Source organism: Panulirus ornatus, chromosome 55, assembly GCF_036320965.1.
Source record: "Panulirus ornatus isolate Po-2019 chromosome 55, ASM3632096v1, whole genome shotgun sequence".
NCBI classification, from domain to species: Eukaryota; Metazoa; Arthropoda; class Malacostraca; order Decapoda; family Palinuridae; genus Panulirus; species Panulirus ornatus.
Window position 1 is genome coordinate 38,684,575 of NC_092278.1, and position 17,798 is coordinate 38,702,372.

Genomic DNA, 17,798 nt, shown 5'->3' on the forward strand with positions numbered 1-17,798 from the left:
AAGACCAAAGCGGTATGTATTTTTGGAAAACTGAATTAAGTTTTCAACTACATGAATACTAGAGTAGGGTTGATAGGAGCAGGCAACTGAAAGTAGAGACAGAATAAGGGAATACACATGCAATAGTATTGTATTAACAGAGGAATCTGCCAGTGTGTGTGGAGATTTTGAATTAGCCACCCATCTGCATGTTATGAGAAATCATATATTGATATTGATTAATTGAATAATTTTTTGTGGTGATATGGTGATAATGTGCTTTCAACAAAATAGCTGAATTGATAGAAAATTGATAATTTTATTTTGTATAGGATCAGCATGGTGATAAGAGTGAGGCAGCTAAACCTGATGTAACAAGCACACCAAGCAAAAAGCTTGGTCTCTTCTGGGATAGGTCTAATGAAGCTGCCAAACTGGAGGAGGAACTCATGACAACTAAATTACATGAAACTGCTGCTGTAGCAGAACTCAAGGAAGCCAGACTAAAGGTCAGTAGAATCTTTTGAGTAAAAGTTTGTGCAAAGAAAACAAAAGTTAGGCTGTAGGTCATAGATATTTTTAGTGCAAAACATTCATGTAATGTAATGGAATTATGATAGTTTCAAAGGTTATTTCATTATTCTTTCTTCAAAAATAGTTTCCCATTTATGTGTGCTTGCAAAGATCAGGCAGCTATGTCCTTGTTTTGGAATGTTTTATCTTGATATGAGTAGAAAATGAAAGAAAAACTTTCAAAGCATCTTTTATATCTAATCCAGATTATCTTAATTTTTAATGTTCAGGATTGTCTTACACAGTCCAGTTTGTTTAGTTGGTGTGCTGAAATTGTTTGGACATATAAACAATGAATGAGAAGTTTACAGTGAATGAGAAGTTTACACAGAGGATATACATATATGTCAGATCTGAAGGGGACAAGGAGAAGGGGGAGATCAAATTGGAGATGGAAGGATGGAGTAAAAAAGATTTTGGGTGCTTGTGACCGGATGAACTTGCATGAAGGTGCAAGGGATAGAGTGAATTGAGCAAGTGTTTTACATGGGGTGATGGTCTGTCTGAATCAGAGCAGTGTGAAGCAGCTGGGGAAAACATTGAAAAGGTCTGTGGAGCCTGTTTGTGGATAGGGAGCTGTGGTTTCAGTACATTACACGACAGTTACAGAATGGTTGTGAGCTAATGTGGCATACCTTCATCTGTTCCTAGTGCTACCTCGCTAAAATGAGAAATAGTGAATGATTATGAAAAATATGTGTATATTCTACCTCTGTATTCCCTGCTTGTCATAGAAGGCAATTAAAGGGGGTGGGAGTCAGGGGGCTGGAAACCTTCTCCTCTTGTATTTCAATTTATAGAAGAGGAAACAGGAGTCAAGCAGGGAGTGCTCATCCTCCTCGAAAGCTCAGATTGGGGTGTCTGAATGTGTGTGGATGTAACCAAAATGATAAGAAAAGAGAGATGGGTAGTATGTTTGAGGAAAGAAACCTGGTTACTCTGGCTCTGAGTGAAAAGAAGCTCAAGGGTAAAGGGAAAGAATGGTTTGGAAACTTCTTGGGGGTAAAGTCAGGGGTTAGTGGGAGACCAAGATCTGGGGAAGGAGTATCTCTACTCCTAATGGAGGAATTGTGAGAGTGTGTGATAGATTGTAAGGAAGTAAATTTTAGATTGATGTGGGTAAAACTGAAGTTGGATGGCAAGAGATGGGTAATTATTGGTGCTTATGCACCTGGTCATGAGAAGAAAGATCATGAGAGGCAAGTGTTTTTGGAGCAGCTAAGTGAGTGTGGCAACAGTTTTGGTGCATGAGACCGGGTATTAGTGATGGGTGGTTTGAATGCGAAGGTGATTAATGTGGCAGTTGAGAGTATAATCAGTGCGCATGGGGTATTCAGTGATGTGAATAGAAATGAAGAGCTTGTGGATTTGTGTGTTGAAAAAAGACTGGTGGTTGGGAATAGATGATTTGAAAGAGAGATATACACAAGTACTGTATGTGAGTTGGAAAGCTGGTCAAAGGGCATTATTAGATTACTTATTAATTGATAGGCATGTAAAAGAGAGACCTTTGGATGTAAATGTGCCGAAAGAGGCAGCTGGTGGGATGTGTGATCACTATCTTCTGGAGGCAAAGGTGAAGATTTGTAGAGGTTTTCAAAAAAGAGGCGAGAATGTAGGGGAAAAGGGAGTGGTCAGAGTAAGTGAGCTTGGAAAGGAAACTTGTGTAAAGAAATACCTGGAAAGATTGGGTGTAGAATGGCAGAAGGTGAGAGCACATGAAGTGAGGGGAATGGGTGAGGAATGGAATGTACTTAGGGAAGCAGTGATGGCATGTGCAAAAGATGCATGTTTCTTTAGAAAGATAGGAGGTGGACAGATTAGAAAGGGTAGTGAGTGTTGGGATGAAGAAGTAAAGTTGTTAGCGAAAGAGAAAAGAGAAGCATTTGGATGGTACTTGCAGGAAAGGAGTGCATATGATTGGGAGATGTATAAGAGAAAGGCAGGAGGTCAAGAGGATGGTGCAAATGTTGAAAAAGAGGACAAATGAAAGTTGGGGTGAGAAAGTATCATTGAATTTTAGGGAGAAGAGAAGATGTTATGGAAGGAGGTGAATAATGAACAAAAGACATGATAACAAATGGGAACATCAGTGAAGGGGGCAAAGGGGGAAGTGATAACAAGTAGTGATGGAGTGAGTATTTTGAGGGATTGTCAAATATGTTTGATGATAGAGTGACAGATGTAGGGTGTTTTGGTTGGCGTGGTGTGCAAAGTTAGAGAGTCAGGGAGACTAGTTTGGTGAAGAGAGGAGTTGGTGAAAGCCTTGCGGAAGATGAAATCTGGCAAGATGGCAGGAGTGGATGGTATTACAGTTGAATTTTTTAAGAAAGGGGGTGACTTTGTTGTTGATTGAATGGTAAGAATATTCAATGTATGTTGGATCATGGTGAATTACCTGAGGATTGGCAGAATGCATTGTACAAAGGCATAGGGTATAAAGGTGAGTGTTCAAACTACAGAGGCATAAGTTTGTTGAATATACCTGGAAAATTATGTGGGAGAGTATTGATTGAAAGGGTAAAGGCATGTACAGAGCATCATATTAGGGAGGAGCAGTTTGGTTTCAGAGCTGGTAGAGGGTGTGTGGATCAGATGTTTACTTTGAAGAATGTCTATGAGAAATACTCAGGAAAACAGATGGATTTGTATGTGTCATTTATGGATCTGGAGAAGGGATATGATAGGATTGATAAAAATAGATGCTTTGTGTAAGATCTTAACAATATATGATGTGGAAGGTAAGTTGTTTGAAGCAGTGAGAATTTTTTATCATGGGTGTAAGGCATGTGTACGAGTGGGAAGAGAGTAGAGTGATTGGTTACCAGTGAAGGTCGGTCTGTGGCAGGGGTGTGTGATGTCACCATGTTTGTTTGATTTGTTTATGGTTGGGATAGTTAGGGAGGTAAATGCAAGAGTTTTGTAGAGAGGGGCAAGTATGCAGTCTGTCGGGGATGAGAGGGCCTGTCAAGTGAGTCAGTTGTTGTTCGCCAATGATATAGCACCCTCATCAACTCTCTCAACAATACTTTTTTCTTTTACCACATTGCTCTCTTTACTCTTTCATTGCTTACTCGATCAAACCACCTCACACCACATAATATCTTCAAACATTTTATTTTCAAGACATTCACCTTCCTCCACACATCCTTATATAGAGTCCATGCCTTTCATCCACGCAATATTGTTGGGACTAATGTACCTTCAAACATATCCATTTTTGCCCTCTCAGATAACCACCTCTCTTTCCACGCATGCTTTAGAGCTCCCAGAACCTTCGCCCCCTCCCCCACCCCACAACTCACTTTCACTTTCATGGTTCCATTTGCTGCCAAGTCTGCCCCAGATATCTAAAACACTTCTTTTCCTCCAATTTTTCTCCATTCAAACTTACATTAACTTCTCTTTCCACACATTCCTCATTGCACCCTCTCTATGGCTTGTTCAGCTCCCATGGTTCCATTCACTGCCATATCCACTCCCAGGTATCTAAAATACTCTACCTCCACCAAGTTCTCTTCTTTCAAACTCACACTCCAAATGTCTTATCTCTCTCCACTTTAAAACCTATTATCATTGCTTTTATTCACATTCACACAATTTTCTCCTTTCACACACTCTCCCAGACTTAGATCACAGCTTCTGCTGTTTCTCACTTGATCTACCAATAGCACCAGTGTCATCATCAAACAACTGACTTACGTTCCTGGCCTCCACCACCCCCAAGAGACTTCATACCTGATCCTCTCTCCAACCTTCGTGTTTGTTTACTTCACTACCCAATCCATGAACAAATTTAATGGTTGTGGTGATATCACGGACCCCTGACGCAGACTCACCCTCACCTAGATCCATTGACTCTCCTTTCTTTTTCTACTTGCACACATGCATTTATATCTTGAAAACTCTTCTTTGATTTCATCACTTTACTTCCACAACATATATTTGCAATACCTTCTACAGACCATATGCTTTCTCCAGATACATAAATGCCACCTGCATGTCCTCATGTTTCTATAAGTATTTCTAGCATACATTCTTCAAAGCAAATGCTTGATCTTTTCATCCTCTACCTTTCCTAAATCATCATTGCCCCAGCCCCTCAGTCTGGAACTCTTTGCATGCCACCTCTTTCTCAGTTACCTCTCTCCCGTACAATTTACCAGGTACACCTAATAAACTGTTACATACCTGCCTGCCATTCCCATCTTAGTAAGGCAACCTTATGAATAGATAACTGAGTCATAGATAAAAAGACCCTTAATTAGTTCCTGTTGTTTCAATGTTGTAGTGGGTAGTGATTACTGTATAGAAAGTAAGACATTATTGTTTCAGGTTATGGAGCTGGAGACAGCTGTACAAGTATCAACTAATCAAATGAAAAGACAAGAAGAGGAGAACAAGCGGTTACAGGAAGCTTTGGATGCAGCTGAAGCAAATATCCGTACCATGCAGTCTCAACTGGGGGATCACAAGAGAAAATACACAGACCTTGAAAGTCAGGTATAAAGATTTCTTCTTAATTCAGATATTTTTTTAGTAGATACGTGTATTGCATAATTATCGGTGATTGTACTGTATGTGGCTTCAGGGGTGGTAGAGGGTTTTTTGATCAGGTGTTTACTTTGAAAAATATATGAGAAATACTTAGAAAAACAGATGTATTTGTATGTGGCATTTGTATGTGGAGAAAGCAAATGATAAGGTTGATGGAAATGCTTTGTAGAAGATATTACGAATGTACAGTGAAGGAGGAAAGTCTGTTAGAAGCATTGAATAGTTTTTATCAAGGTAAGTCGTGTACTGATGACATGGTGCTGGTTGCAGATCAAGCATCAAATTGCATAAGCTTGTGTCTGAGTTTGGGAGAGTGTGTGAAAGGGGAGAGCTGAGAGTAAATGTGAATCAAACCATAGTTATTGGGTTTAGCGCTGGAAAGAGACAGCTTAGTTGGAGTTGGAGTTTGGTTGGAGAGAACATGGAGGAAGTGGGATGTTTTAATTCCTTAGGAGTGGGTGTGGCAGTGAATGGAACTATGGAAGCTGAAATGAGCCAGAGGATGGATAAGGTGGCTCAGGTCCAGGGCATGTTGAGGAGTTTGTGGGAGGAAAGAACATAATGTGTGAAGGCAGAGATAGGCATGTTTGTTAGTATAGTAGTTCCAACGGTATTGTGTGGATGTGAGGCATGGGTTTTAGGTAAAAAATGTACAGAGGAGGGTGGATGTGTTGGAAATGAAATGCTTGAGGACAGTATGTGGTGTGAGGAGGGCCAGTGGAATATGAAATGATAGGTTAAGAGAGAGGTGTGGTAAATAGGAAGAGTATAGTTAAGCTCTAAGGGGTGTGCTATGAGGGCCATTAGCTTTGCCCACTTAGAGCTGGGACATAGGGTAACATAAAGAAGCTTATTGCCCCTCCCTCTTTCTTCCAATAACGTTTACCCCACCCCTTTTGACTCTGCCTCCATCTCAAGCCATCATCACCACATTTTCTGGTCAGTTTTCATCAGCCCTTTGTTGGCAGGAGTTTTGATATCCACTGTGCACTCTGCACGGAATATTCTCAAATATTTGAAAAAATAATCTCCGTAAGTTTGTTATTACAATGAAACAGACATGAATTATGAAAACCCTTAGCAATCATATTTGTTTCACACAAAAACATGCAGAATTACCATGCATTCTACTATGTATGCCTGACAGTACTTCTGGCATACCACATATGTCAGGCAGTGGAACACTGTAAGTTAAAGGGTGCATAGCATACACAAAGTTTCACCAAGTCGAGTTGTATATCATCTTATTTAGAAAATGTATGCTTCGCTATCTTCCAAATAGTCACAGAGTATAGTTTTGCTAGTCTTAGTTATAATATTTTGAATTTGAGTATTATGTGCCGTACTTTATCAAATGCTTTGGAGGCATCTCTTAATGCTCTACGTACCTAATTGTTCTTAGCTTTTTCTGTGGTTAGTATCTCTGTTATTGTAGCTTTAGTTGTTTGAGTTCCTCTTGTTTTTTTAAATCTGTGTTGTCCAGAATTCAGCAAATTTTCATCTATATGTGTTTACAGTTAACTGTTTATTATCTTTTCAAGTAACTTCCTTTTTATTTCTAATAAGGAGATGGGTCTGTAATTTATGATACTTTTTGGGTCCTTTTCTGCTTTTGGTATGAAGATTACTGTAGCTTTCTTTAATGTGTCTGGAAAATATCTTGATGCTAAGCAAGCATTGTATATTTCTGTTAATGTTCTGATAGCATTTTTGGGAAGATTGAGTGGCATGCTTCTTGTTACTCCACTGAATCCTGGTCCATTTTCTTTAAGTCAGCATAAACTGTGTAGTAATTCACCTTCTGTTAATTTTCCTAATTTTTGTATTTAAGTTATGTTCATTATTTCGTTAGGTAACATGCATTCTAGTTGGATGTTTAACCATTATTTAATTTCATTCTCATGGTCTTCATTGAAACTCTTGTTTTCCTCTTCCTCTTGTGTAGGAAATCCACTACAACTACAGTGTGGAGTCCCACAATGCAAATGCCTCTCCAACTTTATTTATGATATATACATTAGGTATGCCTCCACCAACACAGTATAGTGAGTATACTATGTATACTGATGATCTAACACAAATAATATCATATCCAGGAAAATCAAAAACAATAATGGCTAAACATACAGTTAATGCAATAGAAAATATTAATACCTTTGAATACAAATGGAGAATCAATGCAAATATAAATAAACTCAAAAAATCCAATTGCAAAATTCAAAAATGACCCAATAATAGTCCAAGAAGACCTGTATCTATATAGTAGAGAAGGTACATTACTGAGATTGGATTGAATATTACAACCACAGGTAACAGAAAAAATAGGAAGAATAGAATAGATTTTAGCTAAATTACAGAGATTCAGAAATATTAGCTCAAAAACTAAAAAGAACCTATTTACAAAACTGATAAGATCTGCAATAGAATATCCTCTGATACTGGAAATGAAGTGTTTTAGATATCTGGGAGTGGAGATGGCAGCGGATGGAACCATGGAAGCGGAAGTGAATCATAAGGTGGGGGAGGGGGCGAAAGTTCTGGGAGCGTTGAAGAATGTGTGGAAGTCGAGAACATTATCTTGGAAAGCAAAAATGGGTATGTTTGAAGGAATAGTGGTTCCAACAATGTTATATGGTTGCGAGGCATGGGCTATGGATAGAGTTGTGTGGAGGAGGGTGGATGTGCTGGAAATGAGATGTTTGAGGACAATATGTGGTGTGAGGTGGTTTGATCGAGTAAGTAATGTAAGGGTAAGAGAGATGTGTGGTAATAAAAAGAGTGTGGTTGAGAGAGCAGAAGAGGGTGTTTTGAAATGGTTTGGTCACATGGAGAGAATGAGTGAGGAAAGATTGACCAAGAGGATATATGTGTCAGAGATGGAGGGAACGAGAAGTGGGAGACCAAATTGGAGGTGGAAAGATGGAGTGAAAAAGATTTTGAGTGATCGGGGCCTGAACATACAGGAGGGTGAAAGGCATGCAAGGAATAGAATGAATTGGAACGATGTGATATACCGGGGTCAATGTGCTGTCAATGGATTGAACCAGGGCATGTGAAGCGTCTGGGGTACACCATGGAAAGTTGTGTGGGGCCTGGATGTGGAAAGGGAGCTGTGGTTTTGGTGCATTATTACATGACAGCTGGAGACTGAGTGTGAACGAATGTGGCCTGTGTTGTCTTTTTCTAGTGCTACCTCGTGCACATGAGGGGGGGGGAGGGCTTATTATCATATCATGTGTGGCGAGGTGGCGATGGGAATGAATAAAGGCAGACAGTATGAATTATGTACATGTGTATATATGTATATGTCTGTGTGCGTATGTATATGTATACGTTGAGATGTATAGGTATGTATATTTGCGTGTGTGGACGTGTATGTATATATGTGTGTGTGTGGGTGGGTTGGGCCATTCTTTCATCTGTTTCCTTGCTCCACCTTGCTAATGCGGGAGACAGCGACAAAGCAAAATGAAATGAAATAAAATAACTGTTACATACAATAAAGTTAACCAATATGAGGAAATTACAAAGAGTACAAAACAAAGCTCTGAAATTTATATTTAATAATATATCCCGAAATGATCAAAAGTAAAGAACTACATCAAAGAGCAAATTTGCCACCAATGATTTTATTGCTTCATGACAGAGCAAAAACAATATGTGAAAAAATTGAATAACAAAATACAGAAACTTTTTAAAATGGATGGTAGGAAGAGAAGATAATCTAGAAAAAAGCCATTACTAGTTCTCAAGTAGTAGGCAAATTATGAAATCAAATTGTCAGACACCAAAATATATATAAAAGATGGGGGAAAACAACCAGAAATACAAGGACCTGGTAAGCCTCCCCAAATAGCATCTAAACAAATCAAAATTGAACAACAGACAAATTAGATAGCAATCATAAAAGATGGAGTAAGCAACCAGTAACACAAGGAGCCCCCCACCAACACAGTAGCACAACAAACATCAATAAACAACTACAAAATATGCAGCAATAGAAACCTTTAATGATAAGTTACATAACAAAAGTCTAAAGACTTTAATGATAAACAAAGACAGTTTAGTTTTCTCTGGTTGATCCCAGAGTCTTATACTTTTTCTGTACTTCCAGTTTCCTACTCATTCTCAAACTCCCTACCCCCCCAACCCCATCCACAAATCCTCCAAAACTTTTCTATTCCCAACCCCAGACCTCCAGTCAATGCCAGGTAAGAGTGACTTCCATCTTTACTTCAGCCACAGTAGCAACAGTGTCACTGCTTCACAAATTATTATATAAGATGAGGATCCAGATTTCACTGAACCAATCCATTCTTAACACAGGACTGAGAGAGGTCTAGGGCTGTTTTAAAGAATTGGGTGCCAAGTATAATGAAGTGAGATTGTATCTTAAGTAAATTATGTTTTGTTGTGTAGTTGTTGTTTGTTTGTGATTGCTAGGCAGTTAGGATCCTTTGATATCATCACAAAGACTTACTGTTGTATGGAAGTGAATTAGGCTTAGGCATATGGTACCAGGAAGTATGTATAATACTTTAGCTATAGTTTGGTGATATAAATTCTAATCTAGTCATGTTTTCAGATGAAGGAGGAGAAAATGTTGGCTAGGATTCGTGAGGCTGAAAAATCACAGAGCTTAGCTGAACTCACACAAAAGATTTCCTCCTTGGAATTTAAGGTAAGTCTAGTACTGTGGTATTGTTATCAATGCATCTTTATATATGTGTATATTTTATTATTAGTTTGCTTTATCGCTGTCTTCCGCGTCAGTGAGGTGGCGCAAGGAAACAGACGAAAGAATGGTCCAACCCACCCACATACACATGTATATACATACACATCCATACACACAAATATACATACTTATTCATCTCAACGTATACATATATATACACACACAGACATATGCATATATATACATGTACATAATTCATACTGTTTGCCTTTATTCATTCTTGTCACCACCCTGCTACACTCATGTGCATGAGGTAGCGCTAGAAAAAGACAACAAAGGCCACATTCGTTCACACTCAGTCTCTAGCTGTCATGTAATAATGCACCGAAACCATAGCTCCCCTTCCACATCCAGGCCCCACAGAAACTTTCCACGGTTTACCCCAGACGCTTCACATGCCCTGATTCAATCCATTGACAGCACGTTGACCCCGATATACCACATCGTTCCAATTCATTCTATTCCTTGCACGCCTTTCACCTTCCTGCATGTTCAGGCCCCAATTACCCAAAATCTTTTTCACTCCATTTTTCCACCTCCAATTTGGTCTCCCACTTCTCCTTGTTCCCTCCACCTCCGACACATGTATCCTCTTTGTCAATCTATCCTCACTCATTCTCTCCATATGACCAAACCGTTTCAAAACACCCTCTTCTGCTCTCTCAACCACACTCTTTTTATTACCACACATCTCTCTTACCCTTACATTACTTACTCGATCAAACCACCTCACATCACATATTGTCCTCAAACATCTCATTTCCAGCACATCCACCCTCCTGCGCACAACTCTATCTATAGCCCACGCCTCGCAAACATATAACATTGTTGGAACCACTATTCATTCAAACATACCCATTTTTGCTTTTCCAAGATAACGTTCTCGACTTCCACATGTTCTTCAATGCTTCCAGGATTTTCGCCCCCTCCCCCGCCTTATGATTCACTTCTGCTTCCATAGTTCCATCTGCTGCCAAATCCACTCTCAGATATCTAAAACACTTCACTTCCTCCAGTTTTTCTCCATTCAAACTTACCTCTCAATTGACTTGTCTCTCAACCCTTCTGTACCTAATAACCTTGCTCTTATTCACATTTACTCCCAGCTTTCTTCTTTCACACACTTTACCAAACTAAGTCACCAGCTTCTGCAGTTTCTTACATGAATCAGCCACCAGCTCTGTATCATCAGCGAACAACAACTGACTCACTTCTCAAGCCCTCACCCACAACAGACTCCATACTTGCCCCTCTTTCCAAAACTCTTGCATTTACCTCCTTAACAACCCCATCCATAAACAAATTAAACAGCCATGGAGACATCTCACACCCCTGCTGCAAACCTACATTCACTGGAAACCAATCACTTTCCTCTCTTCCTACACATACATATGCCTTACACCCTTGATACAAAGGCAAAGGGGATAAGAGTGAGTGCTCAAATTACAGAGGTATAAGTTTGTTGAGTATTCCTGGTAAATTATATGGGAGGGTATTGATTGAGAGGGTGAAGGCATGTACAGAGCATCAGATTGGGGAAGAGCAGTGTGGTTTCAGAAGGGGTAGAGGATGTGTGGATCAGGTGTTTGCTTTGAAGAATGTATGTGAGAAATACTTAGAAAAGCAAATGGATTTGTATGTAGCATTTATGGATCTGGAGAAGGCATATGATAGAGTTGATAGAGATGCTCTGTGGAAGGTATTAAGAATATATGGTGTGGGAGGAAAGTTGTTAGAAGCAGTGAAAAGTTTTTATCGAGGATGTAAGGCATGTGTACGTGTAGGAAGAGAGGAAAGTGATTGGTTCTCAGTGAATGTAGGTTTGCGGCAGGGGTGTGTGATGTCTCCATGGTTGTTTAATTTGTTTATGGATGGGATTGTTAGGGAGGTAAATGCAAGAGTTTTGGAAAGAGGGGCAAGTATGAAGTCTGTTGGGGATGAGAGAGCTTGGGAAGTGAGTCAGTTGTTGTTCGCTGATGATACAGCGCTGGTGGCTGATTCATGTGAGAAACTGCAGAAGCTGGTGACTGAGTTTGGTAAAGTGTGTGGAAGAAGAAAGTTAAGAGTAAATGTGAATAAGAGCAAGGTTATTAGGTACAGTAGGGTTGAGGGTCAAGTCAAATGGGAGGTGAGTTTGAATGGAGAAAAACTGGAGGAAGTGAAGTGTTTTAGATATCTGGGAGTGGATCTGGCAGCGGATGGAACCATGGAAGCGGAAGTGGATCATAGGGTGGGGGAGGGGGCGAAAATTCTGGGAGCCTTGAAGAATGTGTGGAAGTCGAGAACATTATCTCGGAAAGCAAAAATGGGTATGTTTGAAGGAATAGTGGCTCCAACAATGTTGTATGGTTGCGAGGCATGGGCTATGGATAGAGTTGTGCGCAGGAGGATGGATGTGCTGGAAATGAAATGTTTGAGGACAATGTGTGGTGTGAGGTGGTTTGATCGAGTGAGTAACGTAAGGGTAAGAGAGATGTGTGGAAATAAAAAGAGCGTGGTTGAGAGAGCAGAAGAGGGTGTTTTGAAGTGGTTTGGGCACATGGAGAGGATGAGTGAGGAAAGATTGACCAAGAGGATATATGTGTCGGAGGTGGAGGGAGCAAGGAGAAGAGGGAGACCAAATTGGAGGTGGAAAGATGGAGTGAAAAAGATTTTGTGTGATCGGGGCCTGAACATGCAGGAGGGTGAAAGGAGGGCAAGGAATAGAGTAAATTGGAGCGATGTGGTATACCGGGGCTGACGTGCTGTCAGTGGATTGAATCAAGGCATGTGAAGCGTCTGGGGTAAACCATGGAAAGCTGTGTAGGTATGTATATTTGCGTGTGTGGACGTATGTATATACATGTGTATGGGGGTGGGTTGGGCCATTTCTTTCGTCTGTTTCCTTGCGCTACCTCGCAAACGCGGGAGACAGCGACAAAGTATAAAAAAAAAGAAAAAAAAAATATATATATATATATATATATATATATATATATATTATATATATATATATATATATATATATATATATTTTTTTTATAAATATATATATATATATATATATATATATATATATATATATATATATATATATATATATATATATATATATTTATTTTTTTATTCTGCTTTGTCGCTGTCTCCTGCATTTGCGAGGTAGCGCAAGGAAACAGACGAAAGAAATGGCCCAACCCACCCCCATACACATGTATATACATACATGTCCACACATGCAAATATACATACCTATACATCTCAATGTACACATATATATACACACACAGACACATACATATATACCCATGCACACAATTCACACTGTCTGCCTTTATTCATTCCCATCACCACCTCGCCACACATGGAATACCATCCCCCTCCCCCCTCATGTGTGCGAGGTAGCGCTAGGAAAAGACAACAAAGGCCCAATTCGTTCACACTCAGTCTCTAGCTGTCATGCAATAATGCCCGAAACCACAGCTTCCTTTCCACATCCAGGCCCCACACAACTTTCCATGGTTTACTCCAGACGCTTCACATGCCGATTCAATCCACTGACAGCACTTCAACCCCGGTATACCACATCGATCCAATTCACTCTATTCCTTGCCCTCCTTTCACCCTCCTGCATGTTCAGGCCCTGATCACTCAAAATCTTTTTCACTCCATCTTTCCACCTCCAATTTGGTCTCCCACTTCTCGTTCCCTCCACCTCCGACACATATATCCTCTTGGTCAATTTTTCCTCACTCATTCTCTCCATGTGCCCAGACCATTTCAAAACACCCTCTTCTGCTCTCTCAACCACGCTCTTTTTATTTCCACACCTCTCTCTTACCCTTACATTACTTACTCGATCAAACCACCTCACACCACACATTGTCCTCAAACATCTCATTTCCAGCACATCCACCCTCCTGCGCACAACTCTATCCATAGCCCACGCCTCGCAACCATACAGCATTTTTGGAACCACTATTCCTTCAAACATGCCCATTTTTGCTTTCCGAGATAATGTTCTCGACTTCCAAACATTCTTCAAGGCTCCCAGGATTTTCGCCCCCTCCCCCAACCTATGATTCACTTCCGCTTCCATGGTTCCATCCGCTGCCAGATCCACTCCCAGATATTAAAACATTCACGTCCTCCGTTTTTTCTCCATTAAAACTCACCTCCCATTGCCTTGACCCTAACCCTTTACTGTACCTAATAACCTTCTCTTATTAATTTTACTCTTAACTTTCTTCTTTCACACACTTTCCCAAACTCAGTCACCGCTTCTGCATTTTCTACATGTCGCCCCCAGCGTTTGTATCATCAGTGAACAACAACTGTCAATTCCTAAGCTCTTCATCCCAACAGACTTCAAAACTTGCCCCCTTCCAAAACTCTTGCATTTAACCCCCCTAACAACTCATCATAAACAAATTAAACAACCATGGAGAAACCCACACCCCCCGCCCGAAAAACTTACATTCCCCGAGAAACAATCACTTTTCTCTTCCTTTACACGTAAATCCCTTAATCCTCGAAAAAAACTTTTCCTGCTTCTAACAACTTGCCTCCCCACACCAATTTATTCTTAATACCAATATAATATATATATTATATATTATATTATATATCAAATAAATTTATAATTTTATATATTTATATAATTTTTTTTTTTTTTTTTTTTTTTTTTTTTTTAAAACTTTGTGCTGTCTCCCCCGCGTTTGCGAGGTTAGCGCAAGGAAACAGACGAAAGAAATGGCCCAACCCCCCCCCCCATACAATGTACATAACACAGTTCCAAAACAGCAAATAACATCCCTTTACAAGTTTCCATGGTTTACCCCAGGCTTCAATGCCTTGTTTCCAATCCACTGACAGCCGTTCAACCCTGTATACCACATGACTCCAATTCACTCTATTTCTTCCCCTTTCCTTTACCCTCCTGCTGTTAAAGGCCCCCGATCAACACAAAATTTTTTTCACTCCCTCTTTCCACCCCCAATTTGGTCTCCCCCCTTCCCCCCGTTCCCTCCACATCGGGCACATATTCCTCTTGGTCAATCTCTCCCCATCATTCTCTCCATTTTGGGCCCCAAACCCCTTTCAAAACACTTCTTCTGCTCTCTCAACCACGCTCTTTTTATTTCCACACATCTCTCTTACCCTTACGTTACTTACTCGATCAAACCACCTCACACCACACATTGTCCTCAAACATCTCATTTCCAGCACATCCATCCTCCTGCGCACAACTCTATCCATAGCCCACGCCTCGCAACCATACAACATTGTTGGAACCACTATTCCTTCAAACATACCCATTTTTGCTTTCCGAGATAATGTTCTCGACTTCCACACATTTTTCAAGGCTCCCAAAATTTTCGCCCCCTCCCCCACCCTATGATCCACTTCCGCTTCCATGGTTCCATCCGCTGACAGATCCACTCCCAGATATCTAAAACACTTCACTTCCTCCAGTTTTTCTCCATTCAAACTCACCTCCCAATTGACTTGACCCTCAACCCTACTGTACCTAATAACCTTGCTCTTATTCACATTTACTCTTAACTTTCTTCTTCACACACTTTACCAAACTCAGTCACCAGCTTCTGCAGTTTCTCACATGAACTCAGCCACCAGCGCTGTATTCAGCGAACAAAAATTGACTCATTCCCAAGCTCTCTCACCCCAACAGACTTCATACTTCCCCTCTTTCCAGGATCTTGCATTTACCCCTTTACAACCCCATCCCTAAAAAAATTAAAAACCATGGAGACATCACACAACCCCTGCCGCAAACCCACATTCATGAGAACCAATCACTTTCCTCTCTTCCTACACGTACACCTGCCCTTTCATCCCCGATAAAAACTTTTCACTGGGTTTCTAACAACTTGCCTCCCACCCATATATTCTTAAAACCCTTCCCCAGGGGCATCTCTATTTAACCTATCATATGCCTTCTCCAAACCAAAATTTCTTATTATATATATAATATTATCTATATATATATATATATATTAAATAATATTATATATTAAAATCCCTGGGGATTAGGGGGTTGAGAAAAACTTCCCACATATTCCCTGCGTGTGTAGAAGGCGACTTAAGGGGTGGAGCGGGGGCTGGAAATCCCCCTTCATTTTTTTTTTATTTCCAAAAGAAGGAACAGAGGGGGAGGTGAGGATTTCCCAAAAAGGCCCCGTCCTCTGTTCTTAATGCTATAAAATGCTATAAAGCTATAATGGTATATATTTTTTTTTTTCAAACTATTCGCCATTTCCGCGGTAGCGAGGAGCGTTAAGAACAGAGGACTGGGCCCCCTTTTTTGGGAAAATCCCCACCTGGCCCCCTCTGTTCCCTCTTTTGGAAAATTAAAAAAAAAACGTAGGGGAGTTTCCCCCCCCCCGCTCCCTCCCCTTTTGTCGCCCTTTTCGAAAATGGGAGGGAATACGTGGGAAGATTCTTAAACCCTATCCCCATACATACATTTCAAATCCATTTGGGTTTTCTAAGTATTTTCAATACATTCTTCAAAGCAAACACCTGAAACCACACATCCTCTACCACTTCTGAAACCCCCCACTGCTCTTCCCCCGTGTGATGCTCTGTAAACATGCCTTCACCCCCTCAATCAATCCCTCCCATTTTGATTTACCCGGAATCCTCAACAAAATTATACCTCTGTAATTTGAGCACTCACTCTTATCCCCTTTGCCTTTGTTCAAGGGTGTAAGGCATATGATGTTTAGGAAGAAAAGGAAAGTGATTGGTTTCCCAAATCTCAGACACCTCAATGAGTCGTACATACATTAAATAACCTTAACCAACCATCAATAAAGTCACCCCTTTTTAAGGGCATATGAAAGTTATAGAGATGCTCTGTAAAGGTATTAAAATTATGGTTGGGGGAAAAGTTGTTGAAGCAGTAAAAATTTTTTATCGGGATTTTGGCATGTGTAGTGTAAAAAGGGAAAGTGATTGGGTTTCGTGAAGTAGGTTTGGGGCAGGGGTTTTTTGATGTCTCCATGGTTTTTAATTTTGTTTTTGGAGGGGGGTTGTTGGGAGGTAAATGAAAGGGTTTTGAAAGGGGGGAAAGTATGAATTTTTGGGGATGAAGACTTGGGAAAGTATCTTTGTTTTTCGCTGATGATACAGCGCGGGTGGCTGTTTCTGTGAAAAACTGCAGAGGGTGACTGAGTTGGTAAATGTGTAAAAAGAAAAATTAAAGAAAGTAATAAAGCAAGTTTTGGTAGTAGGTTGGGGGTAAAGTAAAATTGGGGGAAAGTTTAAATGGAGAAAAATGGGGAAAAAATGTTTTGGGTTTAAGTGGATCTGGCCCGGGGGAGGGAACCATGGGTGGGGTAAACATAGGGGGGGGAGGGGCAAAAATCCTGGGACCTTTGAAAAAGGGGAACGAGAACTTTATCTGGGAAAAGAAAAAACGGGTATTTTTAAGGTAGTTTTCAACAATTTTGAGGGTTTTTGGGCGGGGCTAGGGTAAGTTTGGGGCCGGGGGGGGGATGTCGGGAAATAATTTTTGAGAAAAAATTTGGGTAGGGGGTTTGTCATAATTTGTAGGGAAAGAGAATGTGTGGGAAATAAAAAGGCAGGGTTGGAAGAGCAAAAGGGGTGTTTTGAAAGGGTTTGGGGGAAGGGAGAGAATTGAGGAAAAGTTGACCAAAGGATATTGTGCGGGGGGGAGGGGAACGGGAAAAGGGGGGAGCCCCCAAATTGGGGAAAAAAGTAGAAAAAAAATTTTTTTGAGTGATGGGGCCTGAACAGCAGGGGGTGAAAGGGGGGGCAAGAACAAGGAATGGCGATGTTAACCGGGTTAGTGCGCCGGGTTGAAAAAGGGCATGTAAGCGTCTGGGGGACCCATGGAAAGGGGGTGGCCTGGGTGTGGAGGGGAGCTGTGGGTTCGGGCCTTTTTGCAGACTAGGGCCCCGAGTGTGAACGAATGGGGCCTTTGTTGTCT

General features: G+C 40.6%; 1 protein-coding gene across 2 annotated transcripts in view; it reads left to right on the forward strand.

Moving 5' to 3' along the window:
• Evi5 (ecotropic viral integration site 5) overlaps positions 1-17,798 on the forward strand; it is a 275,848-nt gene that overhangs the window by 214,877 nt on the left and 43,173 nt on the right. For both annotated transcript variants that reach the window (XM_071693513.1, XM_071693512.1), the window contains 3 exons: positions 312-488; positions 4,888-5,055; positions 9,695-9,790. In XM_071693513.1, the coding sequence (XP_071549614.1) occupies positions 312-488; positions 4,888-5,055; positions 9,695-9,790 (441 nt within the window). The remainder of the gene's footprint in view (positions 1-311; positions 489-4,887; positions 5,056-9,694; positions 9,791-17,798) is intronic.